The sequence below is a fragment of the Malaya genurostris genome, chromosome 2, assembly GCF_030247185.1.
Source record: "Malaya genurostris strain Urasoe2022 chromosome 2, Malgen_1.1, whole genome shotgun sequence".
Classification (NCBI taxonomy): domain Eukaryota; kingdom Metazoa; phylum Arthropoda; class Insecta; order Diptera; family Culicidae; genus Malaya; species Malaya genurostris.
This window is the reverse complement of record NC_080571.1, coordinates 308,876,987-308,898,776: the sequence shown is the minus strand read 5'-3', so window position 1 is coordinate 308,898,776 and position 21,790 is coordinate 308,876,987. Positions and strand designations below refer to the sequence as shown.

The 21,790-nt window shown below is 38.3% G+C and overlaps 3 protein-coding genes across 3 annotated transcripts; 2 read left to right on the top strand and 1 right to left on the bottom strand.

Annotated features, from left to right (window-relative positions):
* The first annotated feature begins 1,562 nt into the window (after positions 1 to 1,562).
* On the top strand, positions 1,563 to 2,728 carry LOC131427481 (vesicle transport through interaction with t-SNAREs homolog 1A). Its single transcript, XM_058590707.1, has 3 exons — positions 1,563 to 1,742; positions 1,801 to 2,216; positions 2,278 to 2,728. Exons 1-3 carry the CDS (start codon positions 1,652 to 1,654, stop codon positions 2,431 to 2,433), a joined length of 663 nt encoding a protein of 220 aa, XP_058446690.1. The 5' UTR covers positions 1,563 to 1,651; the 3' UTR covers positions 2,434 to 2,728.
* Positions 2,729 to 4,367: 1,639 nt separating this feature from the next.
* On the top strand, positions 4,368 to 6,374 carry LOC131431049 (biotin--protein ligase). Its single transcript, XM_058596502.1, has 2 exons — positions 4,368 to 4,549; positions 4,602 to 6,374. Exons 1-2 carry the CDS (start codon positions 4,528 to 4,530, stop codon positions 6,257 to 6,259), a joined length of 1,680 nt encoding a protein of 559 aa, XP_058452485.1. The 5' UTR covers positions 4,368 to 4,527; the 3' UTR covers positions 6,260 to 6,374.
* Positions 6,321 to 7,951, bottom strand: LOC131431050 (general transcription factor 3C polypeptide 5). The gene is made up of 2 exons (XM_058596504.1): positions 7,733 to 7,951; positions 6,321 to 7,677 (listed from the first exon to the last, which is right to left on the bottom strand). Exons 1-2 carry the CDS (start codon positions 7,862 to 7,864, stop codon positions 6,403 to 6,405), a joined length of 1,407 nt encoding a protein of 468 aa, XP_058452487.1. The 5' UTR covers positions 7,865 to 7,951; the 3' UTR covers positions 6,321 to 6,402.
* Between the last annotated feature and the right edge of the window lie 13,839 nt (positions 7,952 to 21,790).

The window sequence follows — 21,790 nt, the reverse complement described above, 5'->3', positions numbered from 1 at the left end:
TTTTAACCAGGAAAATTAACTAAATAAACTGATGGCCGTTGTTTTTTGACATTTCGTACTTCAAACGCTCTAATAACGCTATATAATAGTCACTGTTGATGGTTTTTCCCTTTTCAAGGTAGTCGATGAAAATTATACCATGCGAATCCCAAAATACAGACGTCATAACCTTACCGGCCGATTGTTGAGTCTTTCCACGCTTTGGGTTCGGTTCATCGCGTGCAGTCCACTCAGCTGACTGTCGATTGGACTCCGGAGTGAAGTGATGGAGCCATGTTTCGTCCATTGTTATATATCGACGAAAAAATCGGTTTAATTTCGATATAACAACTCCAAACACTGCTCAGAATCATCAATTCGTTGTTGTTTTTGATCGATTGTGAGCTCACGCGGCACCCATTTTGCACAAAGCTTTCTCATATCCAAGTATTCGTGAATAATATGTCCAGCACGTTCCTTTGATATCTTTAGGGTGTCAGCTATCTCGATCAACTTCACTTTACGGTCATTGAAAATCATTTTGTGGATTTTTTTCACTTTGTCATCGGTAACAGCCACTTTTGGACGCCCACTGCGTTCATCGTCTTCGGTGCTCATATGACCAGTACGAAATTTTGCAAACCACTTACGAATTGTTGCTTCACCCGGTGCAGAGTCTGGATAACACTCATCAAGCCATTTTTTGGTTATCGGCGGCACTTTTTTCCATCAAAAAGTAGTGTTTCATCAACACACGAAATTCCTTTTTTTCAATTTTTTTTCACAATAACAAAAGTAGCTTCACTCAAAATGCAATATCTCACAAACTAATAATCAGACAGCTGTCAAATTTATACACGTATCTTTTGAAGGTTGGTACTAACTGAAAATGGTATGGATTTAATTCTAGTGGCGCCCTCTCATAGAAACGATACGAACTGCTATTTTGGTACCCATGGATTTGACATTTCTCTCTCCTACTTCTATGCTCGCAAAAATCATGTCGCTTGCGCTTTGTTCGTGAAATTTGAGAGCTGGAAATATGATGTCTTTGCTTTATCCCAAGTTCATTGATTTCAAATTGATTTTGTTAGTTGCATTTACCAAAAAAAAAATTGTGTCAGTAAATGAACAGGAACGCTCATATAAAAACTGATATTAACCCTTTAACCGAGTGAGCGCAAATTTGGTAATTTTTACATTTTTTCCCTGCGTGTAGCCAGACCCTGTCAGCTTGGAGCGAAATCAATCTTCAGTTCAGCAACGGCATCGCACGGCGTCTCATTCAACATGTCATGTCAATTGTGTGGGTGCGCAGTGTTACTATTTTGGCGCGTACGAATTTGACATTTCTCTCCCCTACTTCTATGTACGAGATTCGATGCGGACTCGCCTGAGGGCGCCATACTCGCAAAAAAGGATGTTGCCAAAGATTTGTTCGGGAAATGTGAGAGCTGGATAACTTGTTAATATGATGTCTTTGGTGTAGCATAACTGTTTAACAGGCACGACATCTAGCAGTGAAACGACATTTATTTATATTGAATCTCTTTTTCAACCCTGCTATTTTCATGAAATGTCAATTGAACAAAAATGTATCGTAAAAAAATGATAACAATTTTGCAACGAATAAAAGTGAAATCATCGGTGTAGATTTTGAGTAAAATTTTCAATGGATTTAATCCAAGACTACGAACAGCAGTATGCTGTTCTAACGGCAGAAATCACTGCTCAAATAGGCCGCATTGTTACTTCTTTCGGAGGTATGTGAAATTTCATCACAATTCGAAAAAATATGTTCATTTCGCTTTACTTGCACAGGCGAACGTAACAAACTGATCGCCGATATCGATCGGCAACTAGAAGAGTCGCAAGAACTGTTAGAGCAAATTGGTCTAGAAATTCGTGATATACCACAGGCATCGCGAGCGGGATACACTTCGCGGTTGAACTGTTATCAGGCGGAGCTTAGAAGATTGCAGCAAGAATTCAATAACTCCAAATCGATTCGATCAAAGTCGGCAAATGGGTACGATTCATCCGTGGACGAATTTGATGAAATAGGAATTCAGGAAGATCAGAAACGAAGATTGCTCGATAACAGCGAACGATTGGAACGAACAGGAAACCATCTAAAGGAAGGCTACCGTGTAATACTGGAAACAGAACAGATCGGAGCTCAGGTGCTGCAAGATTTGAGTGAACAACGAGAAACCATTCAAAGAGCGAGAGGACGAGTGAGTTGATTCTAGATTCAATTAGATTTCCATTAACATAAACGCTAACTGTTCTTTGTAGCTGCGTGAAACGGATGCTGAGCTGGGACGATCGACAAGAATATTGAACTCGATGATTTTTCGATCACTTCGAGAAAAAATAGTTTTGATTTCAGTAGCTGTTGCGATATTCCTAGTGCTCGTTCTGAGTATTTACTTTTCAGTATCATCTGATTAACTTTCGCATATAATGTTTGTTGTCGAGTATGAGTAACTTATGGTTGTTGTGTGATTTACAATTTTATTAAGTTCGCTTTTCGTTTTATTTCCTTCAAAATTGTTGATTAAATTGTAGCTAGATAGATGTTTTATTGTTACCAGCCCGATAAATAACGATGGACGTATTTTGCGAATGACTTATAAATATAAATTAGTAAATAAGATCTATGATTTATGATGCATAACTTGTATGTATATTCAGTGCAAAACTAGGCCAGAGTGAATAAAAACTGTAATAATAAATCACATTCCTTTAAGGCAAAATATTGTCGTTTCTATGTGGTTGAAAAGATTTTTGGAAAATGCTTCCATGTTACGCATAAATTGTCATAGCTGTGCTATGTTTTAAGCTCAGCTTGGAATAAGTTAAACAAATTGACTGTCAAAATACGCTACAAATGCAAAAAAGCGATTAAGATGACTTATAGCCTTTTCAATGGGACGGAAAGGATATGGCATCGGTTTTCTGGAATTGTCATTGCATAGTATTTGGGAAATTCTTCGGAAAGGGAAAAATTATCAGCAACGAGTATTACTGCGTTTTGTTGAGGCACACACAAGAACATCCCAACCATGACCAAAATCAATGCTTTACACCATCCCCATCCGTCTTTTTCGCCCGATTTGCTCCCCTTTGATTACCTCTGTTCTAAAAAACTTCGATGAAATATCAGTTTCGGTATTTTTCAGATTCCGAAAAATTCAAGTTGGACTTCGAATTTCAGTTACTTTCACAATTAATCTGCTTGAATAAATTCTTGTCGATTTAATGTGATTAAAAATTTTCGATCCATTCTTGCTAGTATTCTTATAATTCCGATAATCGTTACGAGCGATTTGGCAACAACAATAAAATCAAATAAATTTATTGTTGTGTTGACAACATTGTTTATTGTTGTGAAAATAGTAAGTTTTTGTCCACACTTGGCGAGTGAATATAAATAATTCATAGATTTAGAATTTGTAAAATCGAAGATGACGGTTTGTGGATATTCCTTTAAATCACTACACAATTTGTATTTTCGAGACGGGTTTGTCAAGTAAGTTATTGAAACTAATTTTATATTAATTACTAACATAAATTTAGAAATGCTAGATGGCTAAAAACGATTTGATTAGGATTTTTCAATTCATGAATAAATTTGAACATTGCCTTTTTTATTTAATCGGCCTTGTCCTATACACAACTACGTATTTTTTTTGCTCTCGGGTGTTTCGCCTTATAATTGTACCGTTACAATTATGAAGATAAAATATTGAAAGTTCAATCAACTAGTGCGTGCGATTATCGATATTCGGATGTGTGGAAAAAGCATGTCAGTTTTATTCGCATTCACGTCATTCAGTTATGTCTCTGACATTACCTTCCGTATTTTTCTTTCGAGATATTTCAGATTTCAGTTATGAGATCTATTTCCAGTCAACGACAAAAGTGGAATATTAGTTTCAACATTGTGTTCTTTTATTCGTTTACCCTTTCGGACATTTTCTGGTTTCAGTGAAAATCATATATTGTGCAGTATCGATATTCAACATTTCGGCTGAAATGCAAATTCTACCCAAAATTGTAGTAAAAGAAGTTATTCGTGCATCGATAGTTGACAAAACACAGACCCTGTCAGCTTGGAGCGAAATCAATCTTCAGTTCAGCAACGCCATCGCACGGCATCACATTCATCTTATCATGTCAGTTGTATGGGTACGCAGTGCTGCTATTTTGGCGCGCACGAAGTTGGCATTTCTCTCCTCTACTTCTATATAGGAGATTCGATGCGGACTCACCTGAGGGCGCCCTGCTCACAAAAAAAGATGTTGCCAAATATTTGTTCGGAAAAGGCGAGAGCTGGATATCTTGTTAATATGATGTCTTTGCAAAACAGCTGTTTATGTGACACGTCAATATCGTTATCATGTTGTGTCATAATCATAAGCATCTCAAACATAAGCTGGCCCTTATCATGACGAGTTTTGTAGTGAATTACTTTACTTGATACTGTTTGACGTACACAAAGATGTGTATTAATAAAAGATTTCAGCATTCGATTCTTGAACTATGTTTTTCTATGTTAGATATGGTGAGAATTTTAATTACATGCATTTTTATTAATAACATTCTTTTGCTTGCAGGGTTTAACAGTTTAGTTCCCTACAGATCTGTTTTTCAGAACACTTTTCAGAACACACTGAAATCCTTCGCAAGAAAAACTACCATGCACGCGAAGCCTCCCAATATTTTGGTTTATGCCAAGACTGAATCGATAAGAATTGGTTTGGTTGAGTCATTGCGTACTATCGTGCAATCAAATACCTACACAGTTTATCCAATCACAGAATCACAAGCAAGAAATCGAGCGTGGCCCGATAGCACAGCATTGCTACTCGTACATGGACCAATTGAGCAGGGGCTAACGGATGTATTCTTAGATTTTTTCTTAAATGGTGGAAAGTTGTTTGGTATTTGCTGCATGGAAATCTTACAAAAAATCCAGAGTTTAAAATCATGTGAAGGTGATATTCAGTTTCCGAAGTTTTTGGGAAATATTCAAAGTGCTAGAGAAATACACATTGATGTTTTGTCGCATAGCGGCACCGCCTCTTCACTTACAATTGTAAAGTCAACGGGAAAGGCGGTGTTTAGCACAAAAAAGCTAACTAATGTTTCTGCAAGTGATAGTAAGCCTAATTTGAGACTATACAAAGATGTGCTGAGCTCTCAGCTTGATATCCACGTAGCAACTCTAAACTGCAATGAAACACCAGACAGTGAAATGGGCTTCTTGATGGGATCCGACAAATGCAAAACTGATTTTCTAGCACAGGTTAACGATTTATCAGACGCTAGCGATGTTCTTAAAACGGGCAAAATTTCTCTACAATTTTTCAGCGAACCATTGTCTCCAATAATACCCACTTCTGTTTTGAAACCAATTTCGCTGAATCATGTGCCTATTGATTTTTCTGCAAGTGACTATTACAATAATCTCAAAACGTACACATTTGGTAGATTAGCACTTTATTTACCCGTGGTTAGCAGTTCAATGGAAATCGTTTCGAATGCTAGGCTGACTCACGGATTCGTTGTCATTCCCCGCCGACAGACTAACGGAATCGGTCGCAGCAACAATCAATGGCTAAGTCCAAAAGGATGCGCAATGTTTTCAATCCAACTGCATGTTCCACTGTACAGTCCGTTGGGGCAACGGTTGCCGCTAGCTCAACATTTGGTTGCAATCGCTATAGTGAAAGCTATTCGTGAAAGTGGACCAGGGTTTGACCAGTTGGACGTTCGACTGAAATGGCCGAATGATATATACGCGAATGGCGTAACGAAAATTGGTGGCTGTATTACCAACTCACAGGTTCAAAGCACTGAAGCGATCGTAAACATAGGCTGCGCTCTGAATCTCAGCAATTCGACTCCGACAGTTTGCTTGGATGATCTGATTCATGACATCAATTCAAGAATGGGTACAAATCTTCCAAATCTGAGATATGAACAAATTCTGGCGCTAATTTTCAATGAAATTGAAAGACTTTTCAATAAAGTTCAATGCGAGGATTTGCATTGTTTGTATGAACTCTACTATCGATACTGGCTCCATCAAGATAAACTTGTCACGGTCAAAAACGAGGAAGGATCTGAGGTCACCGGTCGAATCAAGAGCATTGATGAGTACGGATATTTGCTTGTAGAACTGGACAACCACGTGAAACCTATTTGTATTCATCCCGATGGAAACAGTTTCGATATGATGAAAGGGTTGATCATTCCAAAAAACTTTTAAAATTATTAAGTTTATAATTTATACTGTAAGTAAATATTGTAAATCATTTGTTGACGTTTGAAATTAGTTAGAATCGGTACAGTTTTAGTAGGAATACAAGTATTAATATAAAAAAAAATTTTTTATTCGCAGTATAATCGCGATTATTCCATATCGGATATAATTTTTTCGTCGTAGCTTTCATCACCTGACTCATCATTCTCCTCCTCGTCGTCGAATGTTACTTCCGTTTCATCACCTTCCGTTTCTTCGAATTCACTGGTATTTGAATCTGCCTCCTTGGCTTTTCGGAAATTGCTCAGTACTATATCTGTTAGAATGTCACGGCACTGTTCATCGAATCGTGGTGGTAGCCATCCATTCTTCTCGTTGCAAATCACTCCCGTCAAAGGAGTAGGAATTTTTTCCAACATCTGCTGAATGCGGGGAACCTTTACGTCACAATACTGATAGAAAATAATTCTCATCACAGGTAGCGTATCCATCGTGAAAGAAAAACTGCTTTGTTCTGCCACCGTTCGGGCTATACTCAATTTGTCTGGGTCACGCGTCGATGAGTGACTATTGGCAAAACGCATACACGGCTTGGTTGCATTTGTCACTCTTTTAACTTTTATTTTATCGTGCAGAGCGCCAATCGCACGCACACGAAAATCCAGTAACTGATAAAATCGAGATTCAAAGTGTTTTCGTGGATCGTATCCGAATCGTACCCATGTTCCACGCCAAGGCCCGTTTATGAAATAAAGTCCCATCACTGGCAAAATATATCGAACATCTTCATCGCTTAGCTGGAGTGTACCTTTGAGTGCTGATTTTGTCCAAACTGGGCGTTCCATGAAACTGTTCCGGATCAATTCTACTGTTTCGTTAGAAATCCTCTTCTGTTCAATAATTCGCAATGCAAGTGGATTCGGTTCTTTAGGAAGAGGTTCGGTTAAACTAAACGACATGTACAATCCATGCTTTGTTCGACTTGCGCGATGCCTTTCACCGGGGCCAACCATATTTGTCAATATGTCTTTCGCCTTGAAAATACTCGTCTGAGCGGTGTCGAATCTACTAAACGAAATAGGTGGCAAAAAGTAGGGAATATTTGCTGATGTTTCTTTGGGAATACTGGTAATAACCCCACTAGGAACCAATTGATTATAGGCACACTCCACGATACCCGAACGATTGCGGAATGCGGGCAGCAGCTGAAAGTCGCACATGCTGTCGAATTTGAATATTAAATTAACATGCCCAGCAATTTCGATCGCATTAACCTGAGCCTCATTCGGTTGATTTCGCTTTCGACGGGTTTTTATTTTCAATACTAGGCCAGCTGTTACGTGACGATCACCAAACAACGGTTTGGCATAGGTTGATTCCGGTCGGAAGCGAAGCTCTAGTCGTCGCTTTTCAGAACTAATCGCCTAAAAATTTAGATCGTAAAGAATGTGAGCAAAAATAGAATCAAAACATACATACCATGCTCATCTCCATCTGCCCACCCATTGATGCTAGCATTCGATCCGGATTACGTACGATACCGGGATACTCAATGCACACCAATTCCTTTTTAAGTTTGTGCTGCTTAGCACTTAATGAATCGTATTCCATTTCGGAAAAGCGTTTTCCTATATGAAAACCCCGGATACTTTCTTTCTAGATGAAACCGTTGATGTTTGCACGTGTGTTTGTATAGAAAATGAAAGAAAACAATAAATGCAAGGATAAACACGCTCATTAAAACTATTGCGATTCGACATAATTTCCTAATATTCAATATCTACAATCGTGATTGTTTTGAAGAACGGCGAAACGTGCAAATATAACATACAGGGTTACCATATTCATAAATTTTTCTGTAAAACCACAGATTTTCAATTCCGTGTCAAAGAACTTAGTTTTTTGTCGTGAATACGACTTACTTTACTATGGGGCGCCTTTTCAAAATTAGCCATATGGAAGAATGGGCAGAACTTAATCGTGAATATCTCGACTTGTATTAATGGTAGCAACATAATTCTTTCACCATTTCATCAAAAATATGATCAGGAATTCAGGATAATATTTTGAACAGTGTGCGAAAACCACAAACAACTCAAAAATTAAATTTTCTTAAAATTTGAAAACAACGCGGAAAACACCTTACTTTCGCTTGGGTTTTTCGCGCAAGGACGACGATTTTGAGGTAGTCAGGCACATATCTTCAACTGAATGCGTATAAAAGGGGAACCGTGGTCGAAAATCGATCATTTCTTTTCGTGCGTTCGATGGAAGCAGACGTCGTGGGAGTGGAATCATCAACCAGCAGCGACGGACCAAATTGAGTTCCCCAATTTGGTCCTTGTGAATGCTAGAACCGAATCCCTACAGCATATTAATAATTTCTTTCAATAAATTAAGCAAATCCGAAATGAAATAATCGACAATAAAATTCTGTATGCGGCTATTTTTATAGCCGTTAGGACCGCCCATTAGTGAAAAAGCTACAAACGAAATCACATAAAAGGAAATCTCTTAACAAAAATTCAATCAGTTTGGATTCAATCGCCACTGCGAGCAGATGTGTTTTGTGTCGTCTGCACGCTTTCGACAAGAGCGATTACGTCACAGCTGCCAGTCACTACCAGTGGGAAAAAAACAACGGTGGAGAGCATTGCACAATATCAGCCGTTCTAATGGCTATAAAAGTTTTCTAAAGAACTATTAGGATTTGTTGTTCGCAAATCGTAGGGAAATATCCTCAGTTTACTGCAAATCAAGAACAGTTTGCTTAGATTTGTGCACTTTTCGCTGTGTGAAATTCACAGTAATCGAGATCAAGTGAAGCCTTTTTTTGCGAAAAATGTTCCAGAGTTTAATGTCGTAGAGAATTACGCAATTTGACTCTTCTGAATGCTGGAAACGAATCCCTACAGCATATTGATAGTTTCTTTCAATAAAATATGCAAATCCGAAATGAAATAATCGACATTAAAATTCTGTATGCGGCTTTTTTTATAGTCGTTAGGACCGCCCATTAGTGAAAAAGCTACAAACGAAATCAGGTAGAAACAAGCCTCTCAACAAAACTTGAATCAGTTTGGATTGTATCTAGAGGCGTGCAAAACAGCTCATTTTGGTGAACAGCTCCGAACCGATCAGCTCACCAAAGTGAATCGATTCGATGTATCAGCTCATCAGCTCTTTTATTTTGAACTTAAGGTTCATTTTGTGCGCCGTTTTTCTTATGCACCGGTTTTTTTCAAATGCATGATCGAAATTGAGTCATTGATTTGCAATGATGCAATGAATGCCATGCGAAATAATTTATCTTTAATTGATGTCGACTAAATTGAATCTCTTAAAGAGCCGAAGATCCGATCAGCTCGTAGCGTGTTCCCTGCGTCATAATGCAGTGATCTGGGTAGCAAATGAGTGAGCTGGTGAGCTGCGGTTCCTTTGAAAAGAGCTGTGAGCTGTCAGCTCACTTCAATGATTCGATTCACTGGAACAGCTCAGGAGCGAATTGCCCATCTCTATGTATCGCCACTGCGAGCAGATGTGTTTTGTGTCGTCTGCACGCTTTCGACAAGAGCGATTACGTCACAGCTGCCAGTCATTAGCATTGGAAAAAAAACAACGGTGGAGAGCATTGCACAATATCAGCCGTTCTAATGGCTCTAAAAGTTTTCTAAAGAACTATTAGGATTTGTTGTTTGCAAATCGTAGGGAAATATCCTCAGTTTACTGCAAATCAAGAATAGTTTGCTTAGATTTGTGCACTTTTCGCTGTGTGAAATTCACAGTAATCGAGATCAAGTGAAGCTTTCTTTGTTTTTGCGAAAAATGTGAAAAAGGGGAATGCGTGCATAATTCATACAATTGATATTCGCAAGTGTTAAGGAACATGTCAGTTGTTTTCGTATTCACGACATCCAGTTATGTCTCTGACATTACCCACCCGCCTTTTTTTCTACATGTCAGAAGAAATCACAGATTTTGCTGTTTACCCAAGATTTTTATTGATTTTTTCATCCGGAATTGAGTGTGGAAAAACGGATTGAATTGACAAAACGTATTTTATTTATATCATTCTTCTTTGTTAGGCATCGTTCTTATTTCTGTTTAAAAAATAGCCTTGTTTACCTGACTTTTACACTAAAACACGTACAACAATTAAAAACTTGAAATGTTCTTGGGTAGATTTAATAATAAATGACGAAATAAAAAAAAATAAGAGGAATATGTTTTATTAAATTCAAATCGTTGTGACTATATTAGAATTGTAGTAAGTTAAGAATTCTATGTAAAAGTGATGCTACGGCGAAGAACAACTTATGTCAACTGACTTATGAAATAAACGTATTTATGGAATAGAATTTTGAAATGTCAATGTAATCGAGTATGTACAAATCGAACAGTTTCTTACATGACATTGACATTGTTCAATGCATCGTGGAGATAATATGGGTAATCGATTTTTTTTAAGCATGTTCAGGTGTACTTTTGTCCTAATGCAACATTTGTTACAGTTATTATTATTAATGTTAGTTTATTTCACACAGGTTTCGCCGGAGAATATAATATGGAGTACGTAATGTTCAGTAAAGTAAAGATGGTCATCTACTGCGAGGATGATTCAAGAAGTATACGCGTGTGCTTGTAGTGTCCTAACCTGTACCATTATAGCAGACCTTTAACTTATTGGGCCGTAGGAATAAAACGTAGCATGCTTGAATTTCGATAGTAAATGCTACGTGTGGATCACGTTCCTGTCAAAACATGCTACAAACTGTAGTATTTACTACAAGTTGTCGGTAGGTAGCTCTAGAGGTTGCTATTCGTGTGTTTGCTGATAAAGTGAAGTACAGAAATTAAAACAGTGGCATTTTTACAGATGTAAGTACGTTTCTTGCTTTGTGCATGCATATGTCAGCTTTTCCGACTCTGTGTCGATACGGTATGCAGTAAATGCTTAAATTCGGATGTAGCATTAACTACATGTTCGAACTTGTTTTTTATTCATACCAAGCAACGTTATACTCTGTGGACTTTGTTTTTGAGAGATACTACAAACAACAGACTTTACTACACTTTATTCATACGGCCCATTAGGTAAAATGTATCACTAACTTAGATACTTTCGGACGAGTGTGATAATATTCTTGTTTACTTGTGCGCCCAACTTTCAATGCGAACTCGACCGGAGGCGTCGAGCTTGCAAAAAAGTACGTCACTTATAATTTGTTCGTAATATTTGAGAGCTGAGTATTGTTGTAGTTAGGCCACAGACTAACAGACATGACACTATGAGTAAATTCTTCTAAAAATAAATTTTCGTGAGACACTAATTCCATCTATATTGAACTGCGCGAACTATTTACTATCGGTACACCCCTTGTGTTATGTAAACGTTTTATTACTAGTTGGTAAAAAGTTCATTATCGGGCCCGAAGTAAAATGAACTTGTAGCCATCTAGGCTATTGTTGATTGTGTTAGTAATTTTCATCCGAAATTATGTGGCAGCAGGACAGAACCAGGTAAATATCAAAACAAAACATGGGTTCGATTTTGTATTGCGTTAGAGGATGAGAAGTAGGCACAATTCTGTATTTAGTTTTGATAATATTTTTTTAATCTGTATCCTGCATGAAATCCGCATGGACATATACAAATCAGTACATTACAGACATCTGTATGAATGGCAACACTGTTCGTAAATAAAAATATAAACACAGTCTAGATGACAGACTGGATGTTTTCGATAGGCTAACGTGGTGCCATCATGCGAGAAGAATCCAATTTGAGTGTCCTGTCTGTTAGTCTGTGGTTAGGCGTATTCGATTAATGTAAGATAGTAGAGTTTGTTGCTTAAAAAACTACTGCCGTTTTCACTTGAAGCAAAACCCAACCCAAAATCGACCACAACTGCTGTCCAATGTATGAATTTGTCAGCAGTTGGGGTTGGAATTGGGTTGGTTTTGTCGTCAAGCTAAAACGTCAAGCGAAAGTGATGCAAATTGTACAAATCAACCACAAGGTTATCACAAACCATCATTGAAATAAACTTGATCTAGTTATGAATCGATATAAGTCAACAATTCTGAACAAGTGACGTAGCGTAGCGCAGAGCCGACCCCTTAACGGGACATCGACTTAAAAAATGTTTTAAATTATTTATTTTATTTGGATCACATCATTCATACTAGGTGTAAGCAAAGACATCATATTAACAAGATTAACAAGCTCTCACATTTCCCGAACAAATCTTTGGCAACATCCTTTTTAGCTAGCAAGGCGCCCTCAGGGGAGAACGCATCGAATCTCGCACATAGAAGTAGGGGAGAGAAATGTCAAATTCGTGCGCGCCAAAATAGTAACACTGCGCACCCATACAATTGACATGATATGTTGAATGTGATGCCGTGCGATGGCGTTGCTGAACTGAAGATTGGCTCCAAACTGACAGGGTGTGGTGTAAGTAATTTAATGTATTTCTACGTAACTATGAACTGTAGATCGACGGGATGTTTTTCGACGCGCGTAATGTCTTCGCTTTTCTTGTTTTTCTGTTGTTTATCTTACTGCATCTTTCTTTTTTTTTTATTTGTGAGCTACTGCTTTATGTTGCTTTTTCGTGGAATTTTTTGGATTGTTTGCATTCATTGTCTTGTTTTTCTTTTCTCATTTCCGCGATTCTTAAGAATTTGGCGATCGATGTTTAAAATTATGTTTAGGAAGTCAAAAAAAATTGTGGGAAACGATTTGGGACCATCCTCTGGGGATTGGTTTCGGACCACCCCTTCTATTTTCGAAAAATTATTTGTCGTTCACTCTGAACGATACAAGCTACATAAACGCAAAACCACATTTTAGAGTCAAAGCAAACTTGAATCGAAAAAACCTACCTTTGGATTTTTTGTGATAATAAGAAGCAATGTTTACTCAAATTTCCACCACAAAATTTATTTCGCGACTGTTAAAACTCAAAATGCTCGGAAAACGTAAGTTGTAATACGAGACAGAAATGGTGACTATTGCCGATTAATTTTGTGGTAGCACGTGAGCTGAGGAACGTCGGGATGGGACCACCCTACACTACTATTTGATGCTATTTTTCATCATGATATTTTGCTAAGTGATAAGCATTTAATATTGTAATAAATAATTGTAATATCCCCGCTCCTCAATATTGCAACCAGATTTAGATTGCAAGCAAAGTGTAATTTCAGTATCTCAGAGTTTTAACATCTTTTGATTAGCACAGTAGATACGATATGCGAATACATGTAACTTGGGGTGTTAAAAATGTATGTTGAGAATTTTTAATCTGTCCAATTCTATCGTAATTACACAGTCATTATAGGATAGCACAAGTAATACGACAACTCTGTGAATGTGCCATTCAAACTGTGGAGCCCTTATTTATTCATGATGGAATAAAACACATGTCTTCTCAGAAGGTGGACCCTTCTGAGTTCAGTTATAAGTTGACTTATGACTGTTTGAAATATTTCCATTTGGTCAATAGTAGTATTCCTTGCATTATGACACTAATGACACTTGTTCGGGTACGTATTTCTTGTGAACTGGCAAATATTTATTCTTGTTACGCGTATCATACACGTCTCTCAAAGTAATACAAGTTAAGAAAGTTGGAATGGATTGTTTTTATTTAAGAGGTTTTACACTTTTGTGCATTCGCTTCTTACATAATGAAGGTTTTTGCAAATGTAATAACGTATTCTAGATTACTTATCGTAACATTTTTGATAACCGTTTCCATAGTCAGATGCAAAGCTGTACCACAGAGAACAGACATCCATGTACAGCTTTGTTGAATATTCGCTAGTTGGAAATAAAAAATAAAAACGGACGGCTAAATCCAAATCAATAATGTAAAAATTATATTGTTTTTTGAACGTCATTAAAATTGAGGGGTCCGCAAATCTAATTTGAGTGCAGTACTAATCCAACTATCGAATTCCAGCGGAACCGTACTCTATTAGACCAGAAAATGCTAAGGATGTCGATCAAACATCGCGAAATGTTTTCACTTTAGACTTTAGTTCTGTAATTAAATAATAACTTTGGTAAAAAAAACTTTGATGTTGTCAACAATAACTCAGCTCGGAAGCATAGATATTTTAGAAAATTCGAGGTTCTAACAAAAAGTATAAATGCCAAATCTTTTAATAAAAGTATATCTGTGTTTGTAATTATATGCTACCTAGGGACAACTCAATTTACACTTTGTGTAATCCCGATTCCTGTCAAAAAAGATTTAGCAGGTTTAAGAGGGATTGTGCGGCATTAGCCGAAAGGGATTGAAAACGATTATTTAGGAATGAAATGAATTTATTAGTTAGAGTTAGTCCACAGTTTAGAATGATTCGATCAGGCGCAAGGGGGACAAAAACTTGCCCTTGAGGCTAGATTTTTTCTATTCATCAGCAATCAGATGCAATCCGTAAATTACGCGTTTTTTTTATAACGGCCAATAAGCCACCTGTCAACTTCCACTTTCGAAATAAATTGCAGACGAGCTATGAAAAATAGAGTATTAAATTTAACACCAGACGAAAGAGAAAACTTTTCTCTGCCGTTCACTATTATGACTTACTCTCAGCGAGTGCCGAGTCATTCAAAATTACTCTTCAAAGTGCTTGTTGATGGATGCCTTATTGGCCGTTATCAAAAATGATGGTAAAGTTGAAACTCATCGCTGATCTAAACAAACACACTCACCTATACAGAGCACCGCTGACATCAAATTATGATGGTGTTGATGGTTCTCAGTTTTGATTTCATAGCATCTAACTCTCATTCCTAGTTTTAAAAAGTGAGTACTGAGTTTGGCATCACCGTACCGAGCTACACCGGTGAGGAGTGTGCGTTAGGCACTCGGCGTGTACGGTCGTATTCTCTGATAGCTCCGCGATTTTCGATATGTTTTTGCTAGTGCTGCGCCATCCGGATTGCAATGCTTGTCAGGTCTCTGCCTCTCGGTTTTCCGAAGACTCTTCGTTAGTAGTGTGTGGTAGGGACGCGAGTGGTAGAACATGGAGAGTACGTGGCAGAAGACTGCATTATTGCTTTAATATAAGTGGTGCTAGAATTCATTTCGATCATCAAAGAAACGCGCTTGCTAAAGGAAAAAATAGCATTATAAAACTAAACAAGTCCGCTAATGGAAAAAGTGAGCGACAGAAAATAAAACCAGGGAAGTGGTTGGAATGTGTTGATTCAATGGCTCGGCGATATAACCACTACAGTGAAAATAGCGAAAAACATAAATACATCAGAGCATGTTTTTCTTGAAAATGTTAAATGGGTGAGAGAGTTCCATATCATTATTCATAATGATGCTTTTTAATAGTCATGTTCTCTTTTTTGAATGTAAAATGTACTTTGATCTGGAAATCCTGCAGGCTATTATATTTCTGATTGTAAGTTCGTATGTATTGGTGGGAGGTTGCAAAAATACAGTTCGGTGTTTATATACAACACACACTATAGCAACCAGAGAGACCAGATCTGCAGATTTGTCTGTAAATCTGCAAATTTCGTGTATAGTGCTGCAGCTCGCCAAGTCAGTTCTGCGTGTCATCTCTGATAGTAACTACGTTCAATCTGGTAAACTAATTCGTTGGTCCCGCGGCGGAGGGGCCAAGCTGCGGGAGACGGTTTCTCTTTGGTTGCTTTTTCTTTAACGATTTACCAGATTGATTTTATATATGACGACTAACTCTTCGCAAAATATTTAAGTTAAATCCACAAGCTTCGATTTATAAAATAAATTTTCAAGAAATTAAAGTACTGACTCCGTAATAATCAAAAGAGAAAGTAAACACGCCAACACTGCGAAAACGATTCAGTAATAGCCGTTCAACCGAGAAGGTTGTGTATAGAAGCGTACAGTTTAATAACGCTGGTTAGTTTACACGCGTTAAATACGACAACGGTTGAACTACAGGTGACCTGTTGGCAGCAGCCGTTAAAACGTATAGTCGTGCTGCATAAGAGAGCCCTAGTGCTGGGCCAAGCTGGTGAAGGAAACAACAAAGGGCGTTTCCCAAACTCTACCCAGGCCGCAATATACAGCCACAAGTGCTGAGCAGGAGAGTGCAAAGGCACATCGAAGAGGAAGAGTGCAAAGGCACATAGAAGCAGGAGAGTGCAAAGGCACACCGGTGCGAAGGCACTTCGGTGCAGAAGCATATCGGTGCGGAACACTAGGAAGAAGGAGACAAGACAACTCGGTCTTTCCACTGCCATACAACACGCAGGTATACACCGGTGACCTGCGCTGGTTACAGCTGGCGAAGACGAAAGCAAATCGGAATTCGAGTGGTGCTGGATGTCAGGTAGCAGTAGCATCACATCCAACAATCAGCATCCAACAAGAACATCTAGAGCAACGAGGATCTACACGGCAGTGCAACGGAGATAGACAACAATTTCAAGGTAGAAGTTTTTTCTTTTCCTTTTGATTGAGTACTGTGTAGTGTTGGTTTCAAATTTTATTTTAAAGTTTAGTTAAAAATTTTAATGTAATGGATGAATCCATGGACGTAAATCCTAGCATGAATCCGATACCCCCACGAACGAAAAAATATCAGGAGAGCTCTTCTGGGCCTTGGATAGTCTTTTTTAGACGTATATCAAAGCCATTAAACATTTTTCAAATTAATAAAGGTTTGACATCACGATACTCTTCAATCAAAGAGATCATAAAAGTAAATAACGATAAAATTCGTGTTGTGGTAAATAATTTGAAACACGCGAATGATATTGTCTCTTCGGAACATTTCAATAAAGAGTATAAAGTTTACATACCCTCCAAAGATGTCGAAATTGACGGTGTTGTTACCGAAGCGAGTCTTTCGGTAGATGATTTACTCAAGCATGCTTGAGGGTGTGAAAATACTGGAGTGCAAACAACTGTACTCAGTAGTTCATGAAGAGGAAAAAAAAGTTTATCGCCCATCAGACTCGTTTCGAGTGACATTTGCCGGGTCTGCGTTGCCGTCCCATGTCTATGTCGATAAAATTCGCCTCCCTGTTCGGCTTTTTGTTCCAAATGTAATGAATTGTACGAACTGCAAAAAATTCGGCCACACAGCTACTTACTGTAGTAATAAACCAAAATGTATTAAGTGTGAAGGGCCTCATAAAGATAATGATTGCAACAAGGAAATTGAAAAATGTATTTATTGTGGGAATAGTCCTCATGATGATATTTCAGTATGCACTGCATTTAAAGTGCACAAAGACAAAATTAAGCTTTCTTTAAAAGCACGGTCTAAGCGCACATATGCAGAAATGCTTAAAACGGTCATTGATGTCCCCCCTTTGGAAACCGAAAACGGGTTTTCAAATCTAGAGGAACCAGAGGACTCTGACTCTGACGAAAATAGTGAAGGTAATTCGTTTATCACTACCCAAGGGTCAGTTAAGAGAAAGAAGTCTTCCTCCAAATTACCAAAAAAGACACCTAAAATTTCATCTTCAAAAAAAGATCCCCGTGTTAAACAAAAAAAGTCAAAACCAAAGACTGTGCCTCCTGGTTTGTCAAATTCACAAACCAATCCAGGATCTAGTACAGAAAAAGATAATAAACCAGTGGGCTCCATTTCACAGCCACCAACAGGATTACTGAAGTTTTCGGAAATTGTTGAATGGATTTTCTCAGCATTCAATATATCTGAACCCTTAAAGACCCTCATAATGGCATTCCTTCCAATAGCTAGAACCTTTTTGAAGCAGTTATCAGCTCAATGGCCAATTGTCTCAGGTTTTGTATCTTTTGATGGATAATTTATCACCCGTCGCAAATGATACAATCACTGTCCTGCAGTGGAATTGTCGAAGCATCATGCCAAAACTTGATTCATTTAAAATATTATTGCATAGTCAAAAATGTGATGTATTTGCTTTATGCGAAACATGGCTTACTTCAAACATAGCTTTAAATTTTAATGATTTTAACATTATACGTCTCGATAGAGTTTCTCCGTATGGTGGAGTGCTTTTGGGAATTAAGAAATGCTATTCCTTTTATAGATTAAACATCCCTTCAACTTCTAGTATAGAAGTTGTTGCTTGCCAAATAAACATTAAAGGCAAAGATATTTGCATAGCTTCGGTTTATATTCCTCCAAAAGCACAAGTTGGACAGCAACAGCTTAATGAAATGGTTGAAGCCCTTCCTGCACCACGATTGATTCTGGGGGATTTAAATTCGCACGGTATTATGTGGGGTTCCGTTTACAATGATAGCAGATCATCTTTAATACAAAACATTTGTGACAATTTTAGCATGACGGTATTAAATATGGGTAGCATGACACGGATCCCAAGACCTCCGGCACGCCCAAGTGCATTAGATCTATCTCTTTGCTCAACATCAATTCGACTAGATTGCACCTGGAAAATACTGCCTGATTTACACGGTAGCGATCATTTACCAATCATCATCTCAATTAGCAGTAGCAATTGCATTGCTACTTCCGCTAGTATTCCATATGATTTGACAAAAAATATCGACTGGATTAAATACCAAAGTAGTATCTCTAGTATTTTGAATTCAATGGAAGAGCTCCCTCCACTTGAAGAATATGACTTCCTCATTTGTTCGATTCTGGAGGCAGCAGAACAATCCCAAACTAAACGCTTTCCTGGGCCAACGACTAACAGAAGGCCTCCCAACCCCTGGTGGGACAAAGAGTGCTCAGAGGCTAAACTCGCAAAACAAAATGCTTGCAAGACGTTTCTAAAACGGGGAGGAGGAACTCCTCAGAATTTTGAAAAACTTATGGTTTTAGAAACCAAGTACAAGAGCATACTTCGAGCCAAAAAATGTAGCTATTGGAGACATTTTGTCGAAGGTTTGTCAAGAGATACCTCAATGAGCACTCTTTGGAACACGGCCAGACGAATGAGGAATCGTAACGTGGGCAATGAGAGTGATGAATACTCGAACCGATGGATATTTGACTTTGCTAGGAAAGTTTGCCCAGATTCTGTTCCTACGCAGAGCATTATACGGGAATCTCCTCCAAATAATGGTTTTATTAATAACCCATTTTCAATGATGGAATTTTCTATAGCACTCTTGTCTTGTAACAATAACGCTCCAGGGTTGGACAGAATTAAATTCAACTTGGTGAAGAATCTGCCCAACCTCGCAAAAAGACGTTTGTTGGAATTGTTCAACAAGTTTCTTGAGCAAAATATTGTTCCACCTGACTGGAGACAAGTGAAAGTTATCGCCATTCAAAAACCGGGGAAACCAGCTTCCAATCACAACTCATATAGACCCATTGCGATGTTGTCCTGCATCAGAAAATTGTTCGAAAAAATTATTCTACGACGTCTCGACACTTGGGTCGAGACGAACGGTTTGTTGTCAGATACTCAGTTTGGCTTCCGTAGAAATAAAGGGACGAATGATTGCCTTGCATTACTTTCGTCTGACATCCAAATTGCCTTCGCTCAAAAGCAACAAATGGCATCTGTATTTTTAGACATTAAAGGAGCATTTGATTCAGTTTCCATTGATGTTCTTTCAGACAAGCTTCACCAAAATGGACTCCCAGCGGTTATAAATAATTATTTGCACAACCTTTTGTCAGAGAAACACATGCATTTTTCACATGGCGATTTGGCAACACTCAGAAATAGTTACATGGGTCTCCCGCAAGGCTCATGCCTCAGTCCGCTCCTCTATAATTTTTACGTAAATGACATTGACAGCTGTCTAGTAACCCCATGTACACTAAGACAATTGGCAGATGATGGCGTGGTTTCAGTTACTGGACCCAAAGCTATTGATCTGCATAAACCATTGCAAGATACCTTAGATAACTTGTCCGATTGGGCTGTTCATCTTGGTATCGAATTCTCTGCGGAGAAAACAGAGCTGGTCGTCTTTTCAAGAAAGCATGATCCCGCGCAGCTTCAGCTTCATATGATGGGAAGAATGATTCAACAGGTTTTGACTTTCAAATACCTTGGGGTGTGGTTTGATTCCAAATGCACGTGGGGAGGACACATTAGGTTTCTGATAACAAAATGCCAACAAAGAGTAAATTTTCTTCGAACAATAACAGGATTTTGGTGGGGTGCTCATCCAGAAGATCTAATAAAATTGTATCAGACAACGATACTTTCAGTGATGGAATATGGATGCGTTTGCTTTCGTTCCGCTGCAAACTCTCATATTATCAAACTGGAGCGAATTCAGTATCGTTGTTTGCGAATTGCTTTAGGGTGCATGCATTCGACACATACAATGAGTCTTGAAGTTCTGGCGGGAGTTCTTCCATTAAAAGATCGATTTTGGGAGCTTTCATCACGCCTGCTAATAAGATGTGAGGTGCTGAATCCCATGGTAATTAATAATTTCGAACGACTAGTCGAGCTTCGATCTCAAACAAAATTCATGACAGTATATTTTAACCATATGTCACAGGAAATCAACCCTTCAAGATATATTCCTATCCGTGTCAGCCTCCTAAATGTCCCTGACTCAACTTTATTTTTCGATACATCCATGCAGCGCGAAGTGCGTGGAATCCCGGATCATCTACGTTCGACGGAAATCCCAAAAATATTTTCAAGTAAGTTCAGGCATATTGACTCTGAGAAAATGTTTTACACGGACGGATCGCGAATTGAAGAAGCGACAGGGTTTGGTATGTTCAACAATAATGTTTCGGCCTCATTTAGGCTTCAAGAACCTGCATCTGTTTATATAGCAGAGCTAGCAGCAGTTCATTATAGTTTGAGTGTAATCGTCACATTAATTCCAAACCATTATTTCCTCTTCACAGATAGTCTGAGTGCAATTGAAGCCATTCGCTCAAACATGACTGGCAAGACTGAACCGTTTTTCCTGGGCAAAATAAAACAGTGCCTGAACGACATATTGAACAATAATTATCTAATCACTATAGTCTGGGTCCCGGCTCATTGCTCCATTCCTGGCAATGAAAGAGCCGATATTTTAGCCAAACGTGGTGCTATTGAGGGTGAAATTTATGAGAGACCAATTGCTTTCAACGAATTCTATAGCTCGTCTCGCCAAAGAACACTTGCCAGCTGGCAAGCTTCTTGGGATAAAGATGATCTGGGTCGGTGGATGCACTCAATTATTCCGAAAATATCGACAAAGGCATGGTTCAGGGGACTGGATGTGAGTAGAGATTTTATTCGTGTGATGTCCAGACTCATGTCCAATCACTACACGTTAGATGCACATCTCCTTCGAATTGGGCTCTCCGAGACTAATCATTGTGCTTGTGGCGAAGGTTATCGAGATATTGATCATGTCGTTTGGACATGCGTGGAGTATCGTGATGTCAGATCTCAACTAATAAATTCTTTGCGTACCCAAGGTAGACTATCCAATATCCCAGTTCGAGACATTCTTGCTTGTCGTGACCTTTCATACATGAAACTTATTTATCATTTCATAAAGAAAACTGGAGTTTCAATTTAATAAAGGCCCCTTTCAAGACTTAGTTCTGATCCCAGCTGCGTCCATGAGTTCA